Source organism: Necator americanus, chromosome X (assembly GCF_031761385.1).
Source record: "Necator americanus strain Aroian chromosome X, whole genome shotgun sequence".
Lineage (NCBI taxonomy): Eukaryota > Metazoa > Nematoda > Chromadorea > Rhabditida > Ancylostomatidae > Necator > Necator americanus.
In genome coordinates this window covers 27,672,744-27,698,927 of record NC_087376.1, presented here as the reverse complement: position 1 = coordinate 27,698,927, position 26,184 = coordinate 27,672,744, and the positions used below count along the sequence as shown (strand labels likewise).

The following is a 26,184-nucleotide window of genomic DNA, read 5'->3' as shown; positions in this document are numbered from 1 at the left end:
CGTTAAGAATAGCCGGGATAAATACGGCAATAACATTGTGGTCCTTACGATCACAGATGGTCCTGTTTGCCTCGTTGTATTGACTTAAACCGTGATGCGGATCGACCAGATTCATCTTAACAAGAAGGTTTTCCAGAAAAAAACGACAAATTTGACAAAAAAAAGCTTCAGGATAAAGTATAATATCAAAAAAAAAGAATGTTTGATGTCCACTTACAACTGCTTTGCGACAATGCACTCGCAGATACACCCATTCGCGGAACGGTTTTCCGCTTAGGTGCTTCACAATCCGAAGTTTCTCCATCGGCTTCGGATGATCCTCCTTCTTCATCCATCATAAGAGATGATCGTTGACTATCATCGTCTCGATTTCCTTTTTGTGGACGAATACCTGAGACGGAAAATAAAGAACTAGGAACCAGAACTAAAAGTAAAAATAGAAGTAAGAAAAAATACGAATCACTTCAACCAACCTGTAGTTCTGTTCCTACTAGTTGGTCTAACTTTCATCTCGTCCGCAAAACCTATCCCATCCGAAACAGAGTCGTAAGGATCCTCCACATTCAATGAGCGGGGTAAAGGCCTTCTTGGTGAGCTCTATAAGATGGGGGTCTTGAGAATGATTAGAATGAAACCCAAAACAACTATCCCAAAACTAAAACCCAAAACAAAAAACACCAAGAAGAACGATATAGTAAGAAATGGTCCATTTTACCTCATATGCCACTTCTGCTGGAGGAGGAGGGTTTGCAGGAGGTGGTGGAATGAAGTCCATCAATGTATGCTTTGGAGGACTTCGACGTCCAGCTATCGTACCTTGTTTCGATCGGCCGTTAGAACTTTCTCCAGTACCATCGGATGATTGAAACTATAATTCACTGCATAAGTATTCAACAAATCAAAAACATATGGTATACGACTGGATGAAAGCACTGCTTGTAGAATTTTTTAAATACAAGAAAAGGGAACGTTAGAACGCAGATGATCTCACAGCGAAAAATGACCGTTAATCGCAGTGTTCTCCTGGGATTCGTGAAAAGATACAATCATTACTAACAAAATTGAATCGGTAATGTCCAATAGACTGAGAAATGAGGAATTCAAAGGTGAGGATGTTTCAGCGGTTGTAAATAATTAGGTTTGCAACAATGTGCATCAAACATCCTGGGGGCATCTAATCAATTTAATCCAAAAATATTTGGGATATAGTTGACACGATGCGTAATCATTTTGCAACGGACACAGTTTCTCTACATGACTGACACTTCCTCAAGTCCCTCACTTGATTCCAAACGGAGTCCTATCGCGCTCGCAAAACTTAGTCTGTCCGTAGAAAGACATGTATATTGAAAGAGACTGGTGTATTTAATTTTTGTAGGAAAAGAAAAGCTTATCTTTGAGAATGAAAAATCATGCTGTGCTCATAACTAAATTTGGATGAATTCGAAACGTACGAAGCGTTACCTGCACATAACTGACATCAGTATGAGGAGGGCTGTCAGAGTGATGGCTAGTCTGTCGATGTTCAGACGCACGACTTCCACGTGATCGACGTCCAGAATGATCAGCATACCTAAGCGATTACAGGTAATAATGAAGAAAATTTTGAAAGTAGAAAACTGACAAAAATAGTTGATACCTTGCTGGTGGTCCATTTGGAACAGGATTACTCGGTAGTACGGGTCCACGCAACATACGATCATTCAACCATGCTGGTTGTTGATTTGACATTACTAATGTTGTTGTAGCATACGGAGAAGGATCATCTTGGAACTAAAACACGGATAATTAGATGCAAAAGGTACAAAATCTGTCTGAAGAACACCCACCTGATTCCCGTAGAATGTGCTAAGCGTATTTCCAGGGCCGCCGGATAATTGTGCATAGTGATAATGATGTTCTGATCCAGGCCGATTCATTGTACCAGCAACATATTCATCGCATGGTGCATGGAAGAAATCTTGTTGACTTGGAGTGACCGAGTATGGTTGATGAGTGGCAGGACATCTAGAAAATTATAAAAATTATCAGATTTATAAAACGAATATTAACGAACTAAAAATTCAGCAGGTTCTAAACTCAATAACAACAGTTCTCCTCCATATACTAGGAGATGAATTCAAAAAGATCTGTATAATTTGCGACGAAGTTTTTATTTAGTATCAACAATTTATCAAAGAAAATTAGTGGACATTTTTTACAAAAATTCAAAGCTGATGAGAGGATGCTGTGGAAAGTGCGGGATAGCTACACCACATTTGTGGAAACTAAGAAACAAAACAAAGACAGGAAATAACATAAGAAGTTAATCACTTAAGAAAAAAAGCCACTCACCGATTATTTAAAGTCATACGTCCAGCAGTATTATATGGATTATGATCCCATACGCCATTTTGTGTCATATGAACAGATCCGTCATTAATTTTGATGAATGTACGATCCTGAAACTGATGCCACTCAGTGCTTTGCACACGCTGAAAGCCAAACAATATGACTAGCCACATATCACAAAAAACAACACAAATCAACAGTACAGTAATTCTTACCTTAGCACCTTTGCTATTTTTATAGTACCAGAAAACGAATATGGCCACAAGGATCAGGAAAACACAAACGAGTAGCATTACAAGTAGTGCAAACCATGATTGACGAGATAATGAATACAGAAATGATTCTTGTTCGTTATGTAGGCTGAGATGTTTGTCCAGTGTTTCCTGATCTAAAATAAAGGATTTGATGGATAGACTAGGAAGAAAGGTATGTGAAAAATTTCCACGAGAAGAATAAAATATGAGAAGTCCCAGAAAAAACATCGCAAATTATTCATAACAACACTTACTCATCGTAACAGTATCTGTCCCATGACTGACACCAATTCCAGCATTTGTTCGAGCTGCTACACGGATTTTATATGTCATACCAGGTATTAGATGGAACAGTGTAACACTTGCTGCACGTTCGTTTGTGGTGATATTACGATTAAATTTCGTTCCCTTCCCAAGAATTACAATCTGAAATCGGAAAGAGATATGAAAAAAAAGTTGTTGTTAAAATACGAATAAAAGAAACAAGGAATTTCACTGCTAAAATATTTTTGATCTTCAAAATGATTTTTTTCACTAGCAGTCTCCAATAGGACTTAATTATGTAGTGAATTTATAGAAGATAACACTGCAAAAATTATTATTTACGTAACAAAACTAGAACTGTATCCAAAAAAAAATCAAAAACTATTATTACATTAAACTATTAGGTACAAATTTGGACAAAAATACAAATATGAAGTTCTTTCAATTCATCCTATTATAATTGATGAATGCATTTCCCTCCGTTAAGTCAACTAAATCTATTTACCGCTTTTAAACTGATTCTTTTCAAACGATTAGTAATTTTATAAACAAACAAAAATTACTGCAATTTCATAGAAGAACAAGAAGAATCCCTTCAATAATCTCGCTGTAGCAGTTCGTAACCTTTTACTTCTGGATGTTTGAAAGAATTATTGAAAAAAGTGCGGACTTCCTCATATCTGCTCAATATTGTTATTTTACATTTCCCGCAGTATACACACGAACAGAAAACACCCGCCAGAAACAAAAACTACTATACCCAGAAAAAGTTACAATTAGTTAAAACAATGTATGGTGAATGGTAAAAAAAGTATTGAAAATGATCCGTTGAAAAAGGTACCTGGAATCCTTTGAGAATCCCATTCATTCCATCAGCTGGTGGTGCTCTCCATCCTATCCGTAATGTAGTAAGATTCAACATTCGAATATGTACTTCCGAAGGAGGCAATGATGGTGCTGGAATGTAAATCATAACTTCATTGATGATAGAATATATTTTTTTTTAAAAATTGTTCGATTCGACTTACGAGCTTCTGCAGTTAGGGCATCCATGGAATTACTTGGAGCTCCTTGGATAGATTTGTAGTAGGGGATAACAAAGAATTCGTAGTTTGTAAAAGGCATTAGACCATTGACCACAAATGATTCCACATGTGCGCCACTGACATTTACCCATCTGGAATAGTTAAAAAAAAATTCAATTCATGCAATTTTTCAACAAATGTACTTGACAACGCCAGTCTCCCTCTTTGAATTCCACAATCAAACATAATAAACACTAGAGTACTTAACCCTTCCTAACACTAATCCATATGGCAAACAGTGTACAAATACTTAAGAGAGTGGGGAATTGATAAAAGTGCGCCCCATCGCAAGTGTTCTGGGGAACGTCGAGTGATAGGAACAAATGTCACGTGGACTTCTTGTGAATTATACATAAATTACTTCAATTCAGTAAATTACTTACTGGTTGATGTTACTTCTTGGTGGTCCACGCCATTTGATATAATATCCTTCCACCATATCTTCCACCTTTTTTCTCTTCCAGAAAAGACGAACTGCGGTTGAATTTATTGTTTTCACCTCTTCTAGTTTGATCAATTGTTCGGATGTGATACGTCTAGTTGCTTGTTCAAGATCCAAGTTTTCGAGATCATCAGTAGATACTAAAAGTTTGGTGCGATTAATGATAACAAAAAAGTAGTCCCGAACTATTGTGGATTTTAACGAGATAAAACATACAATGTGCATTTCTCGCCATTGTTGTTATAACGGGAGAAATTGGACTAGGTGGTCCTATTCCTTTGTCATTTTCAGCACGGACAATAAACACATATGTCTGGGATGGTCTCAAATTTTTCACACGATACCTTGGCCCAGATATGTAGTCAGGCACGTTCAACCATGTCTATAATATATAATTTCATCATAGAAATACAAATTCTATTGAGGAAAAAAAGGGACCAAAACTCTGACCTCTCCCACTTCAGGACTGAAAAACTGTATAATATAACCCGTTACGGGGCTACCCCCATTCCTTTCCGGTGCTCGCCATTCCAGATCAACCTGAAGTAAAGGCTTTTTTTAAAGGATTGGAAGAGAAGACAAAAAAATGATATATAGAAATCAATAGGAATTTCGCTTTCGATTAATATTTGCTCGGAAAATGTCATATTTGAGGAAAAAACTGGTCAATCCGGGAAAAATAGGAAAAACCAGTCAATTCAGGAAAAAACATCCTACTGGAGTCCTTCTGCTCACATCTCAAAAGTTCAGTTAAGGGATACGAATGGAAAAGTTGAAAAAAGGAAAAAAAAACAAAGAAGAGATTCTAGAAAGAGAAAAACAAAAAAAGTGTTCCTGCATAAGTTGCTGAAAATTGGAAAAAAAACCTTGAATACTCTAGGAACCTTAAAAAAAACGCTTTTGGCTATTGTCTCACAATGCAAAATAGCAAACTACTCCGCCTTTTTAGCAGCACAGATGCGTGACAGTTTGGTCCCAACGCGAAATTGTGTGTCACCATCACTATTTTCGTTGTTGATTGATCAAATAGGTACAGTAACCATTATTGGTTTGATAAAAGGAATTTCAAAAAGAAAAACATCGAAGGAAATCAGAAAACAACAAAATCATGAAATATCAATCGGTAATTGAACAATTAAGTCGTTGGACGAGGTCTTTAGTGGTTATTAAACTAATCAAATAAGAACTTTTTAGATCTCTTGATGCAGCCGACTGACTAGATGTTAAATTTCGGATAATACGAGGAACCACGCGTCTTCTTTTTCGCGAAAAAAACTACTTGAGAAGAAAAACAACAGAAGGGAAAAAAACTCAAGGATATCTTTACCTCTGTATCTGAAACATTGCTACCTATTGGTTGCGAGGGTGCAGATGGGAAATTTGATCGGTCAGGCATCCGAGAAAAAACTGATTTGGTGTTGTGATCTAGAAATAGTCATATTTTTCGTTGTCCTTCCATAACAGTTTCACCCAACACTACAACTCCTTACCCTCAACTATTAACGATGCTGTCCACGTAGATTCTCCATCGTCATTCTTCGCTCGACATGTGTAAACACCAGTATCGGATTTCCTGAAACATGTTACTGACCCTTATAAGTATGCGTAATCGATTGATTCGTACGTAATCTTTGCAACTGGGTCCGCATATTTTCTTGCATTCCTGAATGAAGTTGCGTGTGTCTGGTTTGTGTCGCGAAGCGTGCAAGGACGCCACTTGTCCCTTACTATTTCCACTTATCCACCCATATTCGCTCCCTCTTTACTTTAGTAAATACCTATGAATGAAGCGCATTGCCGCGTCCGAATCGGCGCTACCTTTTGCGGCGCCACAAAATGTCATTGTAAAACGTAAGGTCTAAACTGTGCCGCAAACATAACGAAACCAGATTATACGATCGTACAACTCGGCCGAACAAGTGTACATCTCGTACATGCAATACTAGACAAGCGGATTTTCCCCGTTAACGAGCACGAAAAGAAGCTTCGCACATTTCACGCATGAACGAATACAACACGTCCCATACGCTCATCAAGCTTGTTAGAGGAGTATGTTACGAGGATTGAGTGACCAATATAATCCTCTAACAGCTGATCCAGACTAATAATATCCATTTTGGATTTGCACGTTGAACTTTTTTTGTTAAACCATAGGAACTTTTTTTGTTAAACCATAGTAATCGATTCGCTATAATAAATAAAGGAAAAAAAAACTAAGCAACATCCAGATCTCTGCTATTTTCGCGGATTTTTTGTTTACCACAACGTGAACTATCCTGTCAACGACCTATGACATTGCGATCTTGTGAGGAAATGAAATGAGGCGAGATAAATTCGGTACGTGAAATCATCACCACGTCGTATTGTAGTGATGTCGTTAGGATGGTGTTTGGGCGCCGTGAAATAGCAATAACATTGACAACATTTGAGGTGTTTGAGGTGAGAATGAGGTCAAAGATAAGATTCTTTTATGTTTATTCTTACTTGAGATCCGCAATATGAAGACTTCCGCTTGAATGTTGACTATAACGATTATCTTTTGTCGTATCCACAGTATTCCCGTCAAGTAGCCATGATATCCTAGGCGGTGTACGACCGCTAGCCTGACATGGTAAGGTGGCTGATGATCCGACCATTAACGTTTGATTTTGATGGCCGTACTCGATGACTGGTGGAGGTTGTGCCAGGATAGCTGAAAATTTATATATATAATTCTACTGGTTTGCAAATAATTTTTTCGTGAGGAAATTTCTTTAACTTACATTCATTTTCACAATCAGTTCCGTTCAAACATAGGGATAATGCGGATGTTAAACTCAAAAAGGATCCAAACACCATAGGTTCCTCTCATAGGGGTGACCTATGCAAGGGATGTGGGAAGTTTCGAGCATATATGGGCGAGAAACGACAATTCACGACCAATCAGATTTATTTCGGTACAAATTTCAAGAGTATGGCGATTTTTAGGGAAGTGTGGGCAGTAATTCTGGCTACGATGAAGTGAGAGGAAGAGGGGAAGGAGAATAAGGGAAGAGTGAAGAGCACTCGGATAAGAAAGGCAAATGCACAGCTGATACGAGCAGCAATTCACATGCGTCCACCTAATGAGCGCCACAATACCAATTGGGTGGTGGTCGGGAAGCGCGAGAGAAGAGCGTGAGAAAGTAAATTGAGGAAAATTTTATACGCGGCCGAACGAGTAATTTCATTTTCTCGGTACCAATTAGAAATCGTAAACGTTGACTGAAAATGACTAAACATTGGAACATTGGTTATGTTGATGTGAATCGTTTGGAAATACGATAAAACTATGCATATCAGTCGTTAATGGTTCGTAAACAGTATGGAGGTAGGGCAATACGATTTATGATGATGCCTCATCGCATACGATATGACACCTTGTCCGCCTATCTTAATCCTTCGAACAAACTTGTTCGGTCAACAAAAGCAAACAAGAAGGTGAAGCAGTGGATGCAGCCGAGTGCCGACGCACAATTCGTAATGCACACTGAAACATCCGACTTAACCTATTTAGTATTTTAATTGTGATATGGAAGAGTGGTCCACAAATGCCGACGGGTAGCGGAGCGGCTCGTCCAAACAACAATTTGCAGCCAGGACGGCCCATCTCTCTCTTTACAAAATGGATGAGGGTAAAGAGCAAATGATAGCGTATTACATCGTAATACATCGCGTTCATATGTCACAGATAGTCGACAACATTAAACAAATCCAAGAACAAGATCCAAGATTAGGAGATCTGCATAATTTTCTCTCGATGTTAACTACGAGAATAGCGAGACATTCCAGTGAAATGCAGGGCAGCAAACGGCAATTATTCGCCGAGAGAGAGAGAGAGTAAATTGCAGTGCTTAACAATAGTTTCATATCTTCCAATACGTATAATTGATAATTGAGTGACGAGGATGCGTTGAGGGACGAACTCGTGCCGCTCACTCGCCACAGAATCAAAGGCTGAGCGACACAATAGGGATCGACGAGGTGGACGTATGGTGACGTGTGTGTGTATGGAGAAAACATATACACATGTGTGTAGGTGCCAAGTGTGAGCCACTGCGATACAACGACGATACAAAGATGGATACAGTTCCAGAAACTGCAGTCCTACGAATCGATTAATTGTAAAATGAGACGAATCCATACGAACCTTCCGCTGTCCATACGTGAATCCCAATATTAAGGGAAGCAATCATCGGCTTAACTATGACCGCTGTCCCCAGATATGAATGAGGATGCGTTGAGGATTCCGTTAATAATCTACGCGAAATCGTATGCCCAAGAGTTCGGATAGGATATCGAGGAAAGTGGAGGTATGGAAGAATTGTAAAGGGGAGATACTATGAAGAGCTTGAAGCATAGCATAATGTCCATGAGCTAATAAGAACTAGCGATACGCATTAGCTGATGAGTTCTGGATGACTCCACATACGTATTCTTTGAGAAATTTTTCACTAAAACTTTGCAAGATTTCTGAATGTATGATTCATTAGCAAAGATTCGAAATTAGACTTCACTTCCAGAATATTTGCGAAAAATGATGATAAAGTATGAAGAATGGAGCGAAAAGAATCCAGTCTTAAATCGACGAAATCGAATCAACCAAAGAGCATTAGAAATCACAAATGTCAGTGAAATCATGGTAAATTATCATTGAATTTGCTCAAAAGAATAGAAACTGCAAATAGCAGAAGGGAAAATAGTTAAATGTATGGTATTTAAAAAATGAGACCGATTCAACCCCTTTAAAGTTGTTTAAGCAGACCCAGAGATAAGTCATAGGCGAAATCCTTGAGCTCGAAGAAAAAGTGGGGGGAGGTAGAGTATAAATAGACAAAAAAAATTTCCTCAATACAGTAGAGTGTGAATAAGCAAGGATTCGGTCAGATACGTATAACGCAAGCAGAGGGTGGTGATCCATTATTCACTGCGACCCCAATTGTCAGGCATTGCGCACAAAAGCCCCGGCTTCGGACGTTCACCCATAACTCATAAATACAAAGTGCCAAATATAAAGTGAATCTTGACTATTAATTACGTTCGTCGCACTCAATAAATCAAGGATTCTCAATCATAGAGCGTCGACGGCGATGAATCTATATGCATCGGTGGTGGTGAAACGTAGTGGAGCGCAGTTGTACGTCGCTGGGGCCACCGCTGAGATCGTATCTTATAGAAAAGTTCGGGAAAGTCGAAGTTTAAATAGACCTAGAGAACTTCGGAAGACGTAGACGTTCGTTTCCCCCTAGTGGAACGGGGAAATTTCCTTACCTTGCAGGAAAATTCCCCTTACTTATGGACTTAAGTCAGCATAAGCTTCCAGAATTGAGAGTACTCTCTTTCTACTCGCTCGAGCAAGTTTTCAGGATCGAAAGTGAGGTTTGAAGAAGTTACATGAGTATCCAGAAACTGAAGAGGTAAGTTATCAATCGTACCACCGTTAAAGCAAAGACCAACAAGGTCCACGAACGAATTGTTATGCAGACGGCTCGCGGATGAACGGAAACCGCAGCTTTATTGATGTTGTCGTCGCTTTCCATAGAAGGGACATCAATCTGACCACGTTCAAACGTCGTGAAGGGTGAGAAAGCATGAGAATCAATTGACATACGATTTAGTGCAGCTGGCCAAACGATAACCTAGCGTGACGGACCATGAGCAGAGGTAAAAAAAAATTCTAGAAACTTAGAAATCGTTCGTTGCAATGCGGCAATGCGACGCAAAATATAATCTCTTAGGATCGGGCGTGGGGTTCGCGGTTCGCACGGGAGGATCAAACTAGGATTAGAGTCAGATCACCGAGGACTCGTCAAGGCTGAACGGGTCGAGCGGAAATTGCTGCACTACAGCCACTTCAACGGCTTATCGATACATATTGGCATATTGCCAAAAAAAATAACTTCAGGAAAAAAAATGAGGCAACAAAAAACTCTAAAAAAAATAGCTAGCTGAAAAATCTTATCGAAATAGTACTATTTCGCATTTCTACTGCTACACAATCATAGATTAGCCTTGTCAGCACACGAATAACAACGGAAATTGTCGAGCAGTGCTTAGCGGGAACAAATTCTATTTTCGGAATAAACGGCTACTACATAGTTGCATTCACTTCAAACAAAAATCCATTCCATTGCTTCCGTTCCTGAAGAATGGAAGACAGACATACAATTAGGCAAAAAAAACCTACCCGACCCTCTGAATTATAAAAGAAAAGAAGTAATGGTAATACAAGATTTTCAGGATACCAAAATCAAGTTTGACCAAGAGTGATAGGATAATATTTACATTCATTTAATTGCAAACGAGTTAGATTACGCTTGAAAATATTTTGAAGGAAAGAAAACTCTTGAAAACAAAGAAGGAATCAAGTAAAAAAAACGTAACCAATTACGTAGGGCAGCGAAACAAAAGAATATTTCTTGAAATACATTCCTAAGAGGGTGGAAAATGGAATCGAATCGTTTCACATCTAAGTAGACTGACTTTGTTCACGTAGTTCTAAAATCCGAACCGTTGCCCATGGAAACGAAAAGAAACACTTTCCCTGAGGAAATTTTCGTCGATAACTCTTATCTTCATCAACAATATGAGCGACTCACTTTTTCTCGAAAATTCATCCCTCAACATCAGGGAAAAATGTGCACCGAAAAAGTTATGTAAATCACAAAAGACAGAAGAGAAAAACTAGAACTTTTACATTTGAAGATCGTGATAGTAGTATAAGAAAAATTTAAGTGATAAATGGCAGAACACTGCGATTCGTCAGCGATAACTTCTCTCTTTTTTACAATTGCAACTAATCGAATTTGACAGATAACTCCTGGAAATCTGCACTTGAACTTTAAGGACAAAATGTTATGTGTAAATAGAATCACTTCGTGAAAAAATATGGCTTTTCTGTTATTCCTATTTTTTTCCTTCTTTGTATGTCAATTGAAGTCTCGTTACACCAATCTACATATTTTCGGAGTAATGTATTTATTTCGTTTTCTTCAAATCTCTCAAAACACCAAAAATCAATCCCATATTACGATTGACACTTATATTATTATTTGCTGCATTTATCGTCGATAAAAAAAGATTCCAGCGCTCTTTTTCTCCACTAAAAGCAGATGATTTCAAGGATTTGTGTTGCTTCACAACAGCATAACTTGAATTCCTTCTTCTCTTTGGAATATTCAAGAATAATGCTCACGCAACGTTTGAAAAGAGTGTAAAGCGTGTATAATCGTCCAGATGGAGATGGTATCGTAAATCTTCAGCGTTGAAAAAGAAAAATAAAGAGGGTTTGTGGAGTTATTGGAGGAGGATAATTGGCGTCCTCCGTATGGTATTGAATATTTGCTACAAAAAATTTTTATAATCATTGATGTATACTTGCTTTTGAATTGCTAAGCTTAGCTATCTTTTTGCCTGAAATTCAATGACTGTTCAGTAGTTCAAGAGTTATTAATCTATCTATAAGTAGAAAATGGTCCTATTCGAATGTTTTCACATCAAGGAAAAAAATTGAACTTATTAAAATCTGAAACACAATTTTGCCCAAGGATAGAACTTCATTAACGTCATAGTAGTAGTAAAGAGCAGAATGCGTATCAATAGATATGAAATATGAGAAGCTCTTCATAGCGGGGGTTCGATCCTGGATGCTTCTCATCCACACCACACTACATCCTACCAAACCTTCAATAACAGGCCAAATACGATTGAAGCAAAGCAGAGGCGACGATTTGAACGGAAGCTTTGCCAACGAAGAGAGTGAAGAAGAAAAAAATGATAGTGCGAAGGCTACAGCTGCGTACGTACTATTACACACATACAACACACCGTCGTCGTATAGGATTGGCGCTATAGAAAATGTGAGTAAAGAAAAATTGTTTGCTTTGCTGAGGCTGGAGAATCATAAACATTAGCGATCATTTTACAACACGGCATTAACAAAACTCTTTGAATGCTGTCAGGAACGAAGAAAACGGATGATAAGTTGGGCCAATGCGTGTGTGCGTATGTCAAGCTGACGCCTAGACGGTCACACACGCACACACGCTTGAATGCAAATAAAACTCGCTGCTATTTATCACATTTTCCTATTATAGAAGATGTTCGACGTGTGAAAAGAAACATGCGACAATAATCAGAAAAAGTGCATCGCTAACGCCTCGAACCACGAATCGTGCCGAGTTGTTGAATCGCGCACGCGATCCGGCCCGCTTTTGCGAACAACTCGTCATCTACAAGGGAAGACATCGTAGCCGTGCAGTTAGGGGCGGAAAATATGCGACCATTGAGGTCATCATCATTCAGTCAAAGGTCAAGTCAAGTGTGGAATACCTCCGCACCACCAAAAAGGCGCTGCCGCTCATTCCGCATCCGTGAAATATGAGCCGTCGCCGAGGTGTTGACGGTCTTTGCCTAATTAGAATGTTGAGATAATGGGCCAAAACACTGGAAAAATACATACGCATATTGCATGGTGTGGAACTCATTCAGTCGGCTGGAGTTAAAGGAATCGCTCTGTGGAGGGCAGAACCCGCGGGAACGAGGGAAAATTCGCAGCCACACAAGCTGATCATTTTAGAAGTTAATCGTATTTTCCAGCCAACAAAAAATTGCTAGCGCAAAGTAAGGCAACACAACAAAAAATCGAAGCAGTCACACTTCGCAAGCGGAGTTTTGTCCTCGAATTTGCAGAAAAGCAGCTACTTTGACGGAATCCTTGCGCTATTTTACGTAACATTGTGGAAAACAGCAATGAAACTGGTTTTTTGAGGGACAGTGAGGCTCGAATTTGAGAAACAACGCTCTCTTTCCAGCTGAACGACCGCACATCGCATATACTGAAATAATTACAAGACAAACGAACATGATGATGTCAATCTCAGATGATCAAGGATTGAGCAGACTTCAGAATGAAAGTATCCATGAGTTTTCCTGTTCTTTACGATAGAAGGAGAAAATTTTCGCGGAGCATTGATAGGATCTAATGACGTTTTCAAAGGACATTCCGTGTCCTATTCCTCTGTAAAGGTCTTTATGTCTCAACAAATCTGATTCTCCCCAACCATTCCATAAAATTGTTTTCAACGGCGAAGAAGACTTCACACAGCCAAGTCATGCGTATTTTACAAGATAAGGGAGGGATAGACGATTTGAATTTCGATTTCTCTGGATGAAGAAATGTCCTCAGTGAAGAGAATATGAAGGAATCCAGGATAATATGATCTCAGTGATAATTCTTATAATTGCGCCGACAGACGAAAACAGAAGTACAACCGGATGTACAGTACAAGTCAGAATAATGATCCACTATACGTCCTAGCATTTCGGACTACGTAAGTAACGAGTAACGAGAAAAACAACGCGAAATAAGCTGGAATAATCCAATTGTTGCGTATTTCCTCTGTTTGCCACGCAACCACAACGAACAAATGTGAGTAGTGACCACATTTCCTTAGGATTATCGGAATGGAAACAAAAAAAAAATGGCCATTGAGTAGTACCAATAAAGGAGAAGAAAAAGAAAAAATTATAGAGAGGGAAAACAAATTATAGAGGAGTTTCAATGGAAATAGGGGCTTTTTATGATCAAATCATCAGGAGAAGAACGATAAACAACGAAGAATATAGTTTTCCGAAGGGAGCGACACAACCAAGAAGGGAAACGACAGCCACCTGAATCATCGCTGCGATTGATCTCGATCATTTTTTTTATCGGACGTACCAGCTGGACGTGTACCTCAAAATGTCACCGAACCTTGTGGGAAAATGTCATCCCGATCAACGCGACAGCGTAATCATACCCCTGTCATGCATTATCGTCGTGATTCAACAAATAATTTCTAGAAATATCCTATGTTGCAGAAAATGACTCTGCTATCATTCTTCCGGGATACATACAAAGGAAAAGACAATCGTAGAAAAATATTTAAAGAATTTCAAGCCTATACATCAAAGGGAAAAAACTCACTCTTTGTTGAAAGTTTCAGCAAGGCTTTGCTAAGCGAACTTCCTGCTGAATTCATTGCAGCGCAAACATAAGCACCCTCATCTATCGGGCGAACATCCGCAATCGTTAGCGTTCCAGACGAGGATACTTTTATACGGCCATCAGCCGATACGTGACCGGGGAACAGTAGATTCTGGAAGAAGAGAATTGTAGGTTTCAAATGCACATAATTTTTCAGGAGTAGACATTCTTTTTGTTGCGTTCACAAGAATGTAAACGCCACGAACATATTTTAATTATATAAAATGATCAAGAATACGGTGTCTGGCCTAATCAGTACGTTTAGGATGCACTACCGCGTTCACTTCAGAATCGTCTAAGGTTAACGAACGCCTAACTATATAGCCTGTATAATGACTTATATTAGGCTGGACAGAAAGTCTCTCCACCATTTGTCACTTTTTCTGCTTTATTTATTCTACTCAGCTTACAATAGAAATTAATAACATAATCACCGTTATTAAATACGACAGTGTCCCACCTAATGGGTAGGGGAGCGATCCGTTTCTCCCAGACTGGGAGAGTGAGAGTCGATGTCGCTGACCGTCCGTCCGATTTCTTCAAACCTGGTGAAGATTTTCTTAGCTAGGAAAGATTTGAGGGGCCGGAATAAGTGGTAGTCTAAGGAGGCAGGGACGGGAGAATAGGGGGGATCGGGCACCGTGTCCCAGCCTAACTCCTTCAGTTTTTCATGGGTCTCCCTAGCTACATGGGGTCTAGCATTATCGTAGAGGAGGTCTCGGCCGTTCTACTCCAACATGCGATGCGAGTTTCTGGAGGTGACTAGTTTATATGGAACCGTTGACGGTGTGGTCTTGTGGGAGCAGCTCATTAAAAAGCATCCCCTTCGAATCCTAGATACAACAAGGGAGACACTTTTTGGGGTGGAGGTTCGATTTGGCTTGCGTCGGAGGGTCTTTCCATCGAGGGAGCTACACGGTACGGCGCGCGTTAGAGTCGTAGAGGGCCCAACTCTCATTTCCAGTAATGAGATCTTCGAGAAACTCCTTTAGATGCTAGCGAAAAAGGAGATATTGACAGATGGATACCCCAGTAAATCGAGTGCCATACGTCAAGGTGTCAGGGATCCATCGAGCCAGCACTTTTCGCCGAGGGTCTGGAGGCGACTGACGACTATTGAATGGCTACACCCGAGTCTAGTCGAAAGACTGCGGGTGTTGATCTCCGCATCCTCTTTGACAGCGTCGAGAATGGCTGAGTGATCGACAGTGTGGGGACGTCCCGACCGGAGCTTGACTTCGAACCAGCGCTTTACAGTCCTGATGGTAGTGGTGCCCTCGCTCCATTGGCTGTTGATGGCTGTTGCTCCAATGCCGCCACGCCATTCATAGAAGATGATAGCTCGAAGTTGCTCTTGTGTAATTGACATCCTGATTAAAGTTAAGGAAGGTCCCCGGCTATATACACCTACTGTGGAGAAGCTTAGTGAATGTCCTACAACTACAACATGGTGCAACATGGGTTCCGCCCCAAAAATGGAAACTTCTGGAAATTTCGAAAAATGGGTGACAAGACTTTCTGTCCAGCCTAATGTATTATTTGCAGCTATTGATTCTTTTATTATTGTTATTTCTGTTATCAGATCAGAGGAGATTATCGAAATAGCATTGATTTCTGGAATGAATCGAAATGTCTCAAAATTCACGATTCCTTCTTAGAAACAAACGAAAGTTTTTAAAAATCAGTGGAGAAAAGATGTGAATAATTTTGCAGACGAAGAAAAACTACTGAAGAGAAAGTCAAGTGAACCAATATTTATACTCCTCTGAACTTGTTCACCATTGCTATGCAGACAAAATAAGAACGAAGGTCATGAAAGAAAAGCGAAATATTTGAGAAATTAAAATAGAACAGGATTGTTTTGAGAAAGTGGACACTAGGAAGAAAGATTCATTCTTTACTTAAATAAACTAATGGATGGGTCTGAAAATTCATGGCCATATTCAAGAGCATTCAATTTTTTTTTGAAAAATAATAAAGTTTAAATAGGAGAAAGTCTAACATTTCTGATCTTAGTAGATTTTATTAGATTAGAGTAGATTTTATGCAAAAATAGAGTCCAATTCAGACCTGTTGCCCTTCTTTACTCCAAAAATAAGCTGGAGTCGGTTGGCCTACAGGTACACAATCAAATGTGGCAATAGAACCGTGTGCGACAGTTTGATCGGTTGGTTTTGTTTGGAAAGTTGGAGGTGCCTGAAAGAATTTCCGGTTCGATGAACAAATTTCCGTTAAAAAAATATTCGGATTTTCTCTCGAGCTTACCTGAACTTTTAATCGGGCTGATGATTCGATCGAACCAGCCGGATTTCTAGCGTAACAGACATAATCACCTTCATCCGAAACTTGCACTCTACAAAAAGTACAACACTAATATGCTTGTTACTGGTAGTCAATGTTCCATAAATGTCCAACCTGTCAATTCGTAAACCCCTATTGTCCTTTGCTATATAGGCTCTGGCTACTGGCATTTGATCGTTTTTCTTTTTCCAGCTAATTTGAGGTTGCGGTTCACCCGATACCCGGCAGTCGAAAAGTACAGATGAGCCGACGTCAACAGTGACGTCTTTTGGTTCTTGCTGGAATGAAAAACGAATTTTGTAGCTTATTTGTACTCTACATTTCAATAGAAAATTGATGTTTTTATGAGAAAAATTGGAGACGTATATTACTGAAGAGAGGAGAAAACTTTAGCAGAATCCTGCATATTTATACTCTGCTCCGTTGCAAGAAAAAACGAAAATATCCTAGTGTTTCCAAAATTTTCCTTTAAAAAACGGAGAAGATCAGAACTGAAATAGACTTTCACCAACCAAAAACTTCGGTTTTTCATAGACGCTGAGTCGCGCTGGATTCGAAACTCTTTCTCCTACCATATTAGTTGCCACACATTGATAAGTCCCGGAATCACCGTGTTCCACCTTAAAAACACCCTCCCCAAATATTGATAATACATTAAACGAGAATAGAGAAAATAAAAAAAAAGACATACGGGATCGATGATAAGGTTCCCATCAGGATGCAACGTCATCCGGGGAATTTCAGAAAATTTTAATTCACGATCATCTTTTCTCCAACTAACTACCGGTTCCGGGAAACCACGTGGAGGTGAACATTCCAGGATAGCTTTATCGCCTGATAGTGCCTAAAAAAGAAAACCCTCATTACAAGTACAGAAAAGGGTGCAATTGTCATTATAGACGTAAAACAACCATAGAAACAGGTCCTTACTTGAACTGTCCGAGGTCGTGTCCGGAAATCATCCCTAAGCATTGCAATTTTTAGTGTTCCCTCACGTGATTGCGCTTCACCATGTTCATTTCGTGCAACACAATGATATGAACCAGAATCCCCATCTTTTCCGTTCTTTCCTGGAAAAATATGAAACAATATTGGATACGCATAACGTCTATATCACATGTATACACAGAATGTGTATTTTATAGATGAAATGAAATGTATTTTTATAAAACATTCGCAAATAGGCATTGTATATAAATTAGTGTAGAAAAACTTAATAATGAGCTAAAGAAGCTCGCTAGGAGTTTTTTTTTTGCTTATCTTTCTTTCACGATTTTTGGAAAATGAACTACAATAAACTCGAATTATTGACATCCAAATATACGTAGCACAAGAATTATGCGACTACAGCCAAAAAAATTAGTTCAAATTAAAAGAGAACGTTGAGATTAACCTCACAGTGAAAATGTTCTGAAATATTCAATTACACAAGAAATAAATTGTTTCTAAAATTAGAGCGAACCGGCTTTATAGATCAACTAAACGGTCTCGTCAAGAAACAATTTTCGTAATCTTTTCAAAGCATTTTTCTCGAAACAATTTTCTCGATTAAGCCTGTCTTTGTATATATTGGAGGGAATTAAAGAACCGTCTACTGAATATCTTCAAGTATGTCTCAAAAAAAAAACTTTAAAAATTACCACAACCTTAAATTTTGAATCCAAGACCTTCAAAAAACTGTGGATTTTTTTAGAATGGATCGTGAAAGAAAATACTCCCCAAAGTTAATGTGAAATTAGTTTCTTACCGTGAAAACAAATACCACAAAATTTCTCTTTCTTTCGCAAAATTTCTTTTTTCTGAGTCACACCGACACCGAATACCTCACAAGAAAACCTTGTTACAATATAATTGATAACATATGTTCAGCTCATAAAACCACAAAAAAAAAAAAAATTTTATGGCCTTTTGGTCTTATGATACGAAAAACGCTCGAGAATGTTTGGTTTGGGCATGTGATCAAGCGGTCACATACATCTTTGTGATGGAATGATAAGAATGCATGACTCGTGTAACTCATTCCTCTAATTTCATAGGGTTTTTTGGTGTTAAAACTATGTATCTGATTTCTGATCTTTGCAAAATTCTATGAAACAATGTATGCATGAACAATACAATTTTTTATATAATGACATTATTTGAAAAAATATACAGTTAAACTAGGACCACACGCTTCCCATTGTGCTATGCATTCAAAATTAGGAATCACTTGTTTCTTTTTTCCCCTAAACAATAACAAATTTTTTACCTTCATTAGTAGAGTTATGATGAAAAGAATGCTTATTCTTAATTATCCGTAAGATTGAGAAAAAATATTTTAGAAATAGATAGAAATAGAAAAATTCCACTCACCACTGCTAACTTTCAACAGAAATAATGCACCAGTATCCAAAATTATTCGGTGACTATTCACTTGATCCTTATTGGTAGTAACCGGCTGACCATCTTTGTACCTTTAAATGAAAAAGGAAATAATCTCAAATACGAAGATTAGTCCAAGAAATACAAGTATATATATATATATAATATATATATATATATATATTAATTGGTAAAGGTTTCAATTACCAAGTGATTTGCGCCCCTGGAGGTTTCGCCGCGCAATTCAAAGTGGCTGGAGATCCTTTTGAGACAATAACGTCCAAAGGATGTTCAATAATAACCGGTGCTCCATTTTCTGGATCTGAAAAAAGTGGAATTCAGGATGAAAAATGCTGACGTTTTCAATTTAAAAAACTTTTATGTTATCCTTGATTGAGTTGGATTCTAGATAGCGGATTTAAGGCGTTAAATGATATCTGTGTTCACAAAATCAATTAGGGAAACATACAGCAGGGATTTTCTTTTCCTAGGATCATTTTACTCGCTTACTTCAGTATATTATGGTGTTAAAACTGATTTATTTGGTTTTGTGAGTGAAAATAGCAAATCCACTAAAGAAAGCACTGCCTACGACATACTTTATATAAATATTTTATTTACAATAATAACAGAGGTGAGGGAAGCTGTTTCCCATATTATGAATATTTCTTCATTTATTTTATATCTTATTATTTTATTCTTTATTCATTTATTGATACATAATTCACTTTACGTGCATTTTACCTCTGATATTTCATGTCATACCATAATACAGTACTTTGTACTTCCACTATTTTTCAGGATAGAAAAAAAAAACAAAACTTTCATATCTACGATGTACTCTTCTTTATTCCCTATTGTTCTCCTTTTCTATCGAAGACGCTTTTCCGAAATTCTCCCTCAAACTTTGATTTATGCAACGGAAAGAACTGGATTATTTAAAAGACGATCCAATAAATATTTGTAGAGAAATACGGGGTTACTTCTCGCGAGTTCCTTTTAATTCTCAAGATCCCAATCTTATCGCCTTACAAATTTCGAAGAAACTACGTATATTTTAAAGCAGTCCGCAGCAACAAATCATATTTTTTCACAACAAGACAAATAATAGCTCATATGTGATCTTTTTTAGATTTTTGTTTGTTTTCTTCTGTGGACGATAGACAATGCTCCAGAATATTGCTGGATCGATAACTATGCTTTCAAGTCAATTTCTACAACTAAAGCAGAAGCCTGTTTCTAACAAGAAATATATGGATTCAATCCTTTGAAGAAATGGTTCCTTTGAAGATAGTTTTATTCCATGAATTCTGTCTCAAAAAACTTATATTCATCAATCGTACCATTTTCTCTGCCACGCTGTTGATTCAGAACCACGGTCAACAAAACGGCTGTCTTCGCATGAATCAATAAGGTAACATCCATAACATCCATTTCCTCGGATGGTAGAGAAAATTGAGAATCATGTGTGAGAAGAGGGGATTAGTTGTTTGTCACCACTCGCAAAACCAAACGTCCATATTTTTGCTCAACTGTCCGAGATTTCTTGTTTACATACCATATCTTGTTTACGTTCAGACTATGGTACAAGAGAGTACAATTTTTACAAACATTTACTTTAGAAAACACGGTTTTCCCGACAGAATGTTTGATATTTGGGAAGTAAATGCATTAGGATACATTGAAAAAAATGAAGAGATCTACAGAATATTTCAGGATGAAAATTGAAAGTTTAAATATGAAATAACTACGTGGCTAACTACTTCCACCACATATTGCACATATTATATTCAGAGTTACATTTTTTTAGAAAGTTTTTGAATGGAACGATTTTTCGACGTAGAACTTTATAGCTGTAGCATAAAATCCCTTGTTTAGAGCTTAACTGAGAGCACTTTTTTCCTCAATGGAACTGGTTTTTCTCCCTGCCCACCCTGTCGATTTCGTGGATCACCAACGTTGACATTCATATCAAAGCGTACTTTGTGAGCTGTACACACTAATGGTACCAGTCACATCGACGAAGGATCATCCAGTGCGCGTCATTCGGACATAGTCGTGCGAATTATCATCATAATAAGCGTTGCGCTTCACGAGTTCGAGTGTCAATATCCATAACTTGACCGATTCCATGCATATATACGAGCATACACACACACACGTACTCGTACACACAGTTCATCCCTCATGAATCGTAACGATCCCATTTGATGGTGTATTGCATGGAAATAAGCATCTAACAATTCATCTGACCACTTCTATGGGACACACCACAATCTATTCCCTTCCCCGTCTATCCATATTTCATATATCGAAAAAAAATCTTGTAAAGTAATTCAGGCTCGCTGGGATCTTGCGAAACATGGACATAAAATAGACGATGACGAGTCAGCAAACGCATTTCAACACCACTAACACAGTAGGAATAATGACTTGCCGCTGCAGTATTTTTGAAGGACAAAGCAGACAAGAAGACGCGACAATTCCCCTCCAGAATATCATAAAACCGACCAGCATCGCTTCCGTTTCTTTGCAGATATCGGAAAATGTGGGAAGAAACCACTACTTTCAAGGCTTCCCTTTCACAATAACGGAGAAAAAGGATCACTAATGAATGCTAATTCGTATCTTGGAATAATGGACACGCTATCCACCAGAATCCTTGATAGGCTCAGACAGTGGACACGGTCAAATTGCACTCTTACGGGACAGATGTCGCTCAATTCGGTAAACAACTGTTGTACACGTTACGACTCTAGTAGAAAGATATTCAATGAGTAAATACTTCACAAATAACTAATTTCGACTGAGGATACTAGAAGTAATAGAAAATACAGGTTTACACAAAAAAAAAAACGCCAAAAGCGTGTGCCGCATTTTCCTGCGAGAAAAAAATCAAGAGCAAAAACCGATGTTTAGCGGATTACTAGGGAAAGAACAACTGGAATTTCTAGATTTAGGAATTGACAGGGAAAAAAATGTTGTGGTTAAAAAAATCAGCAGAGCTATATCAAATCCTATAAAAATATAATAAACGTGTAGAATATTCAAAAAAGACAAAAATGCAACGATGGAAGTTAGAGACAGAAATCAGTTCATTTATGGACACAAAAAAAAGAATTGTACCAATTCGGTAGAACTTCTAATGAAAATATTTTAATATCCAGCTTCTGCAGCTAAACATGGCCGAAAAAAAATCGTCGCTATAGGAAATGCTGCGTTGTATGAGCGCATCGAAAATCGAACTAAATCGTATAAAAATCCAGCAAATCCATCCAAAAAAAGGTCAGGAATAAGTTTAGAAGTGCACCATATTGGGTTTGGGTACATTCAAAAATCAACAAAAAACTGTACCCATTTTCCAGGAAAAAAAGATAAATCCTTTACGACTAGTCTACCACCTTTGAAGACTTTTTGATAGTAGCTATGTATTTATTAACACTTTTTCATTGATGCCCTATAACGGGTGGATTAATACCTCAATTCGATTAGATACGGAGTCGCAAAACGTCTCCAAATGAAAAAACCTCTTGAAAATATCCAAACGAGATCAAACTTTTTTCCTCTATAATACTGTATGTCCAGATGATGAGGTATATTTGGTTCACTAACTGAATTCTATAGTTTTTCCATGGTCTTAATCTATCTTAACGTCCAGATGTATATAAACACACACACACAGATTTCTTTTTCAGGTTTTTGTTTTTGCAAATGATAAAATACTCTTCAGGTTTTCAACCTACATCATGAGATTAGAGATGGTTAGAAAAGGTATTCTTCCGGGATTTCTATAATTACAGTACTCTAGTATATTTTTGTGGGCCTAAAAATGCTTACCAAAGGTGAATTTCCTTCAGGAAAAAAACTCTAATCGTGGAAGAAGAACTCAATTTTCTCCAACTGTCATACGCACTATCCAAATAGGTCTTCAATAGTGAGACATTGCTGCACCTGCCCTCAAATGTTTCGAGGACGATTGCACACACACTCTGCGGGTGATTTATGTTCACCATTCGATCCACCACTATAACTCTCTGTTGGAGGTCTCTCGGCGTGCAATTCATCTCAAACACTATTTACTATTTACTTCAATAGAAAAGAATAAATCATATGTATGGTTGAAAAAAACATATTACCTAACTCTTTTTAGTAAGCAAAACAATCATTGCATTACAATTTTCTAGTCATTCAAGGCCGAAACGATACGGGGGAGGTTGGCTTGAAATGTGTGCAGCTGCTATAGTGTCAACGATCATTAGTCTTCTACAATTCGCAATTCACAGTGAATTAAGCGCCCTCACTCACACACAATGTGCGAAGAAGGTTGAAGGTTCTTTTTTTCTGGAAATATGCTTGAAATTTGAGTTTTTACGTAGTAGACGTTAATAATTTATGACTACTCTCGATATAGAGTAGTAATTCGCATTAATCATCGCTAGAAAACCACTTTTTTTCCTAAAATATACTATAAAAGAACTAGCTGATGTGAAAATGGAACAGGTTTAATGTATTCATCGAATAAAACATTTCGATGTCACATTTGTTCCTACGAAATTATGTTCTTTTTCATCGTTTCATCTCAACAAACGACATACGATCGGACAGGATATATGACGTGAACCGGCTAGTGAAGCCACTTCTTCTAATGTTCGAAAAGCTTTTGTAGCCGACGAGGACCAATTCTTTGTGATCATTACGGATTTAATATCTCTAGTCAAGTGTTTTTCCGGATACATCAATTCTCAACTAAGGGATAGATCTAATTATCTCTACAATGTCTTCCTTCCATAAACTTATATTGAGTCACTCTATCCATAATTCCATGTCAACGAACTCGAATAAAACACAACAAAACTTTCTTTCCCACAATTTTCTTCATTATGTGGAATCTTTTCAAGAAACGTTACGGTAGCAAAAGAAGAATTCGTCGACACGTTTACGACCCAATACAGTCATTTTCTCGGTAGCAGATAAGGTTGCCGAGATGATTGTGGCCGCTTTTGATGTCACGCCGCCATCAGTCCGAAGCGTTCACGTTCTCACGATTGAAGGCTGGCGACAGGCGGTCGCTCGAACCTCACACGGCTATGATACGGGCAGATTGTGAGGTCAATTAGCAGGGCAAACATCGGGAAGAGGCTACATCAAACCTCTCACCAGTAAATTCGTAACTGGAGCCAGCTGCATATGAAGAAACGGATAATACGTTGTAGAAACGATTTGGTTATGACTCGCGTGTCAAAAAGAGGAGGAGGAGGAGTAACAACTCGAAGAAAAACTATTTCGAGTGCACCATGTTTCATCAACGGTTGATAACACTTCGGAGTAATCTGGAATCGATCCGTCAAAGTGCTGGCTGGTGTTATCCTAGTTAGAACATATTTAATGTCGTCTGCGAACACTTCAGAGCTACGTTCAGAGGACCTTCTCTTTTTAGGAACCAGTTTGTAATTAAAGCCGTCGTATTCTAGCGGCAGAATGAAAAAAAAAACGAAATCGAAGCGAATACTTTGCGCAATCGAATTTCTCCTTGAAAATGTTGTCATGGTGTACGTTTCTTTGTTTCGTGAAAAAAACGGAAACAATCCTACGACGCGTTTTTTAGGGTGCGTAGTTCCTAAAAAGATTGAAATCCCGCCACCAACCCATAATTGTTGGGATTTACAAATCTAAAATGATCTTCATAATTTATACTACTATATATTTAAAAAAAAATGTACTTAAAACCACAATAACTTCTTTGACCAATAGTATGTCCTGTATAACTGGGTCAATGGCAGGATAAACGAAAAAAAAAATAATGAAAGTGAAAAATGAGTAAGCTGGTGAAGATAACATGTTTGGACATCTAGTATTCGATCTACTCAAAAATTTCGGGCGATTTTCCATCTTATATTTACCAATTCTACGAATAAACCTAACAATTAACCAGGCACATTGAACCTGACAGATGTTGTGACATTGTTAATGAAGCGCCACAGCATCCGCCCAAATACATTCTATTAATTGCTCAAACGAATATTTTCGATTTGAAACATACTAATGAACATTTTAGCACGGTACTCCTAGATTCTAGCGAAGGTTTTGAATTTCAATTGGTAAAAATCTTATCATTTGCATTATTCGCTGAAACGCTGGAGTTCCCTCGAGAATTTCACCACAAAAAAAAAGTTGCAATTTCGACTGCAATATTTAAACTACGCTACTTTTTTTTGAACGTTACACTTCGTGTAGACAACGTTTCTTTCTAACTTGTGCGCTCTGGATCAACTTTCAAGAATCCGGATGTCATAATGTGTTCTAATGAATTCCAAGAAACTGGGCCAGGTGGAGATATTCTCTAAAGATTTTCAATGTTTCGAAAGAGTTTGATTTCTTCGTTGGAACATCCATACGATGCCTTATGACCGCTAAAATATGTATGTGCAAGGATGAGGAGTAAAGACAGATGGCCGACCACCTTAATCGAATGACAGATCAGAAAGATATCAAGATAACCCGCGTGCGATCCACGTAATCGATTAGGGAGATAATCGTTTCAGGTGTACAAGAAGGTTCATATACAAGGAATTGCTAAGGAAGCATCAAGAAGGTTTGAAATAAGAAGAATGAACAGATGATTACCATATGTAAAAAGAGAAGAGAAAAGATTGAAATTGAAATAGACTCACCGTCAGCATCAGTATATCCTAATGAAGTGAATAGGAGAAGAAATAGGGTCGAATATGGATCGAGCATATTGTGTGCGTCTAGTGATCACCTGTGACGCATCTTCCTGCGAATACGTAGACTTCCAGGCAATTTCACAAGTTCCTATCACCTGTAACTATAGAGTGAAGTATGAGGAAAACTCAATATTTCAAGAGGACGACGAAAAGGGCAAGAGCGGTGACTGAGCGACGAGTGAACAACTTCATTAACACACAAAGGATACATCTCGAGAAGAAAGAGAGCAGATCCATGTTTTCGAAACGAGCACTTGGTAGGGACATGAGCAAAAGGGCGCACTAGACCACCCTTATCGACCACCTGTAGCAATAGTCGTTGATGGGATCAATTTAGGAAAAAAAGAAGCGCTAATTGCTGAAAAAAGAAGCGTGA

At 38.2% G+C, this 26,184-nt stretch overlaps 1 protein-coding gene across 2 annotated transcripts; it reads right to left on the bottom strand.

Annotated features, from left to right (window-relative positions):
• Positions 1-50: 50 nt before the first annotated feature.
• Positions 51-25,821, bottom strand: RB195_025709 (uncharacterized protein; the record flags this gene model as incomplete). Of its 2 annotated transcripts, none has more annotated exons than XM_064213962.1 (28): positions 51-115; positions 218-391; positions 474-597; positions 716-868; positions 1,465-1,573; positions 1,640-1,773; positions 1,830-2,007; positions 2,335-2,474; positions 2,547-2,719; positions 2,840-3,011; positions 3,691-3,806; positions 3,878-4,026; positions 4,318-4,516; positions 4,593-4,758; positions 4,827-4,916; positions 5,704-5,801; positions 5,867-5,949; positions 6,861-7,068; positions 14,362-14,533; positions 16,492-16,617; positions 16,687-16,774; positions 16,837-17,000; positions 17,235-17,342; positions 17,414-17,566; positions 17,653-17,792; positions 19,075-19,175; positions 19,291-19,405; positions 25,755-25,821. In XM_064213962.1, 28 exons carry the CDS (start codon positions 25,819-25,821, stop codon positions 51-53), a joined length of 3,765 nt encoding a protein of 1,254 aa, XP_064069843.1. The 2 variants fall into 2 exon arrangements, with proteins under 2 accessions (XP_064069843.1, XP_064069844.1); XM_064213963.1 differs by having other exon boundaries at positions 2,335-2,441.
• Between the last annotated feature and the right edge of the window lie 363 nt (positions 25,822-26,184).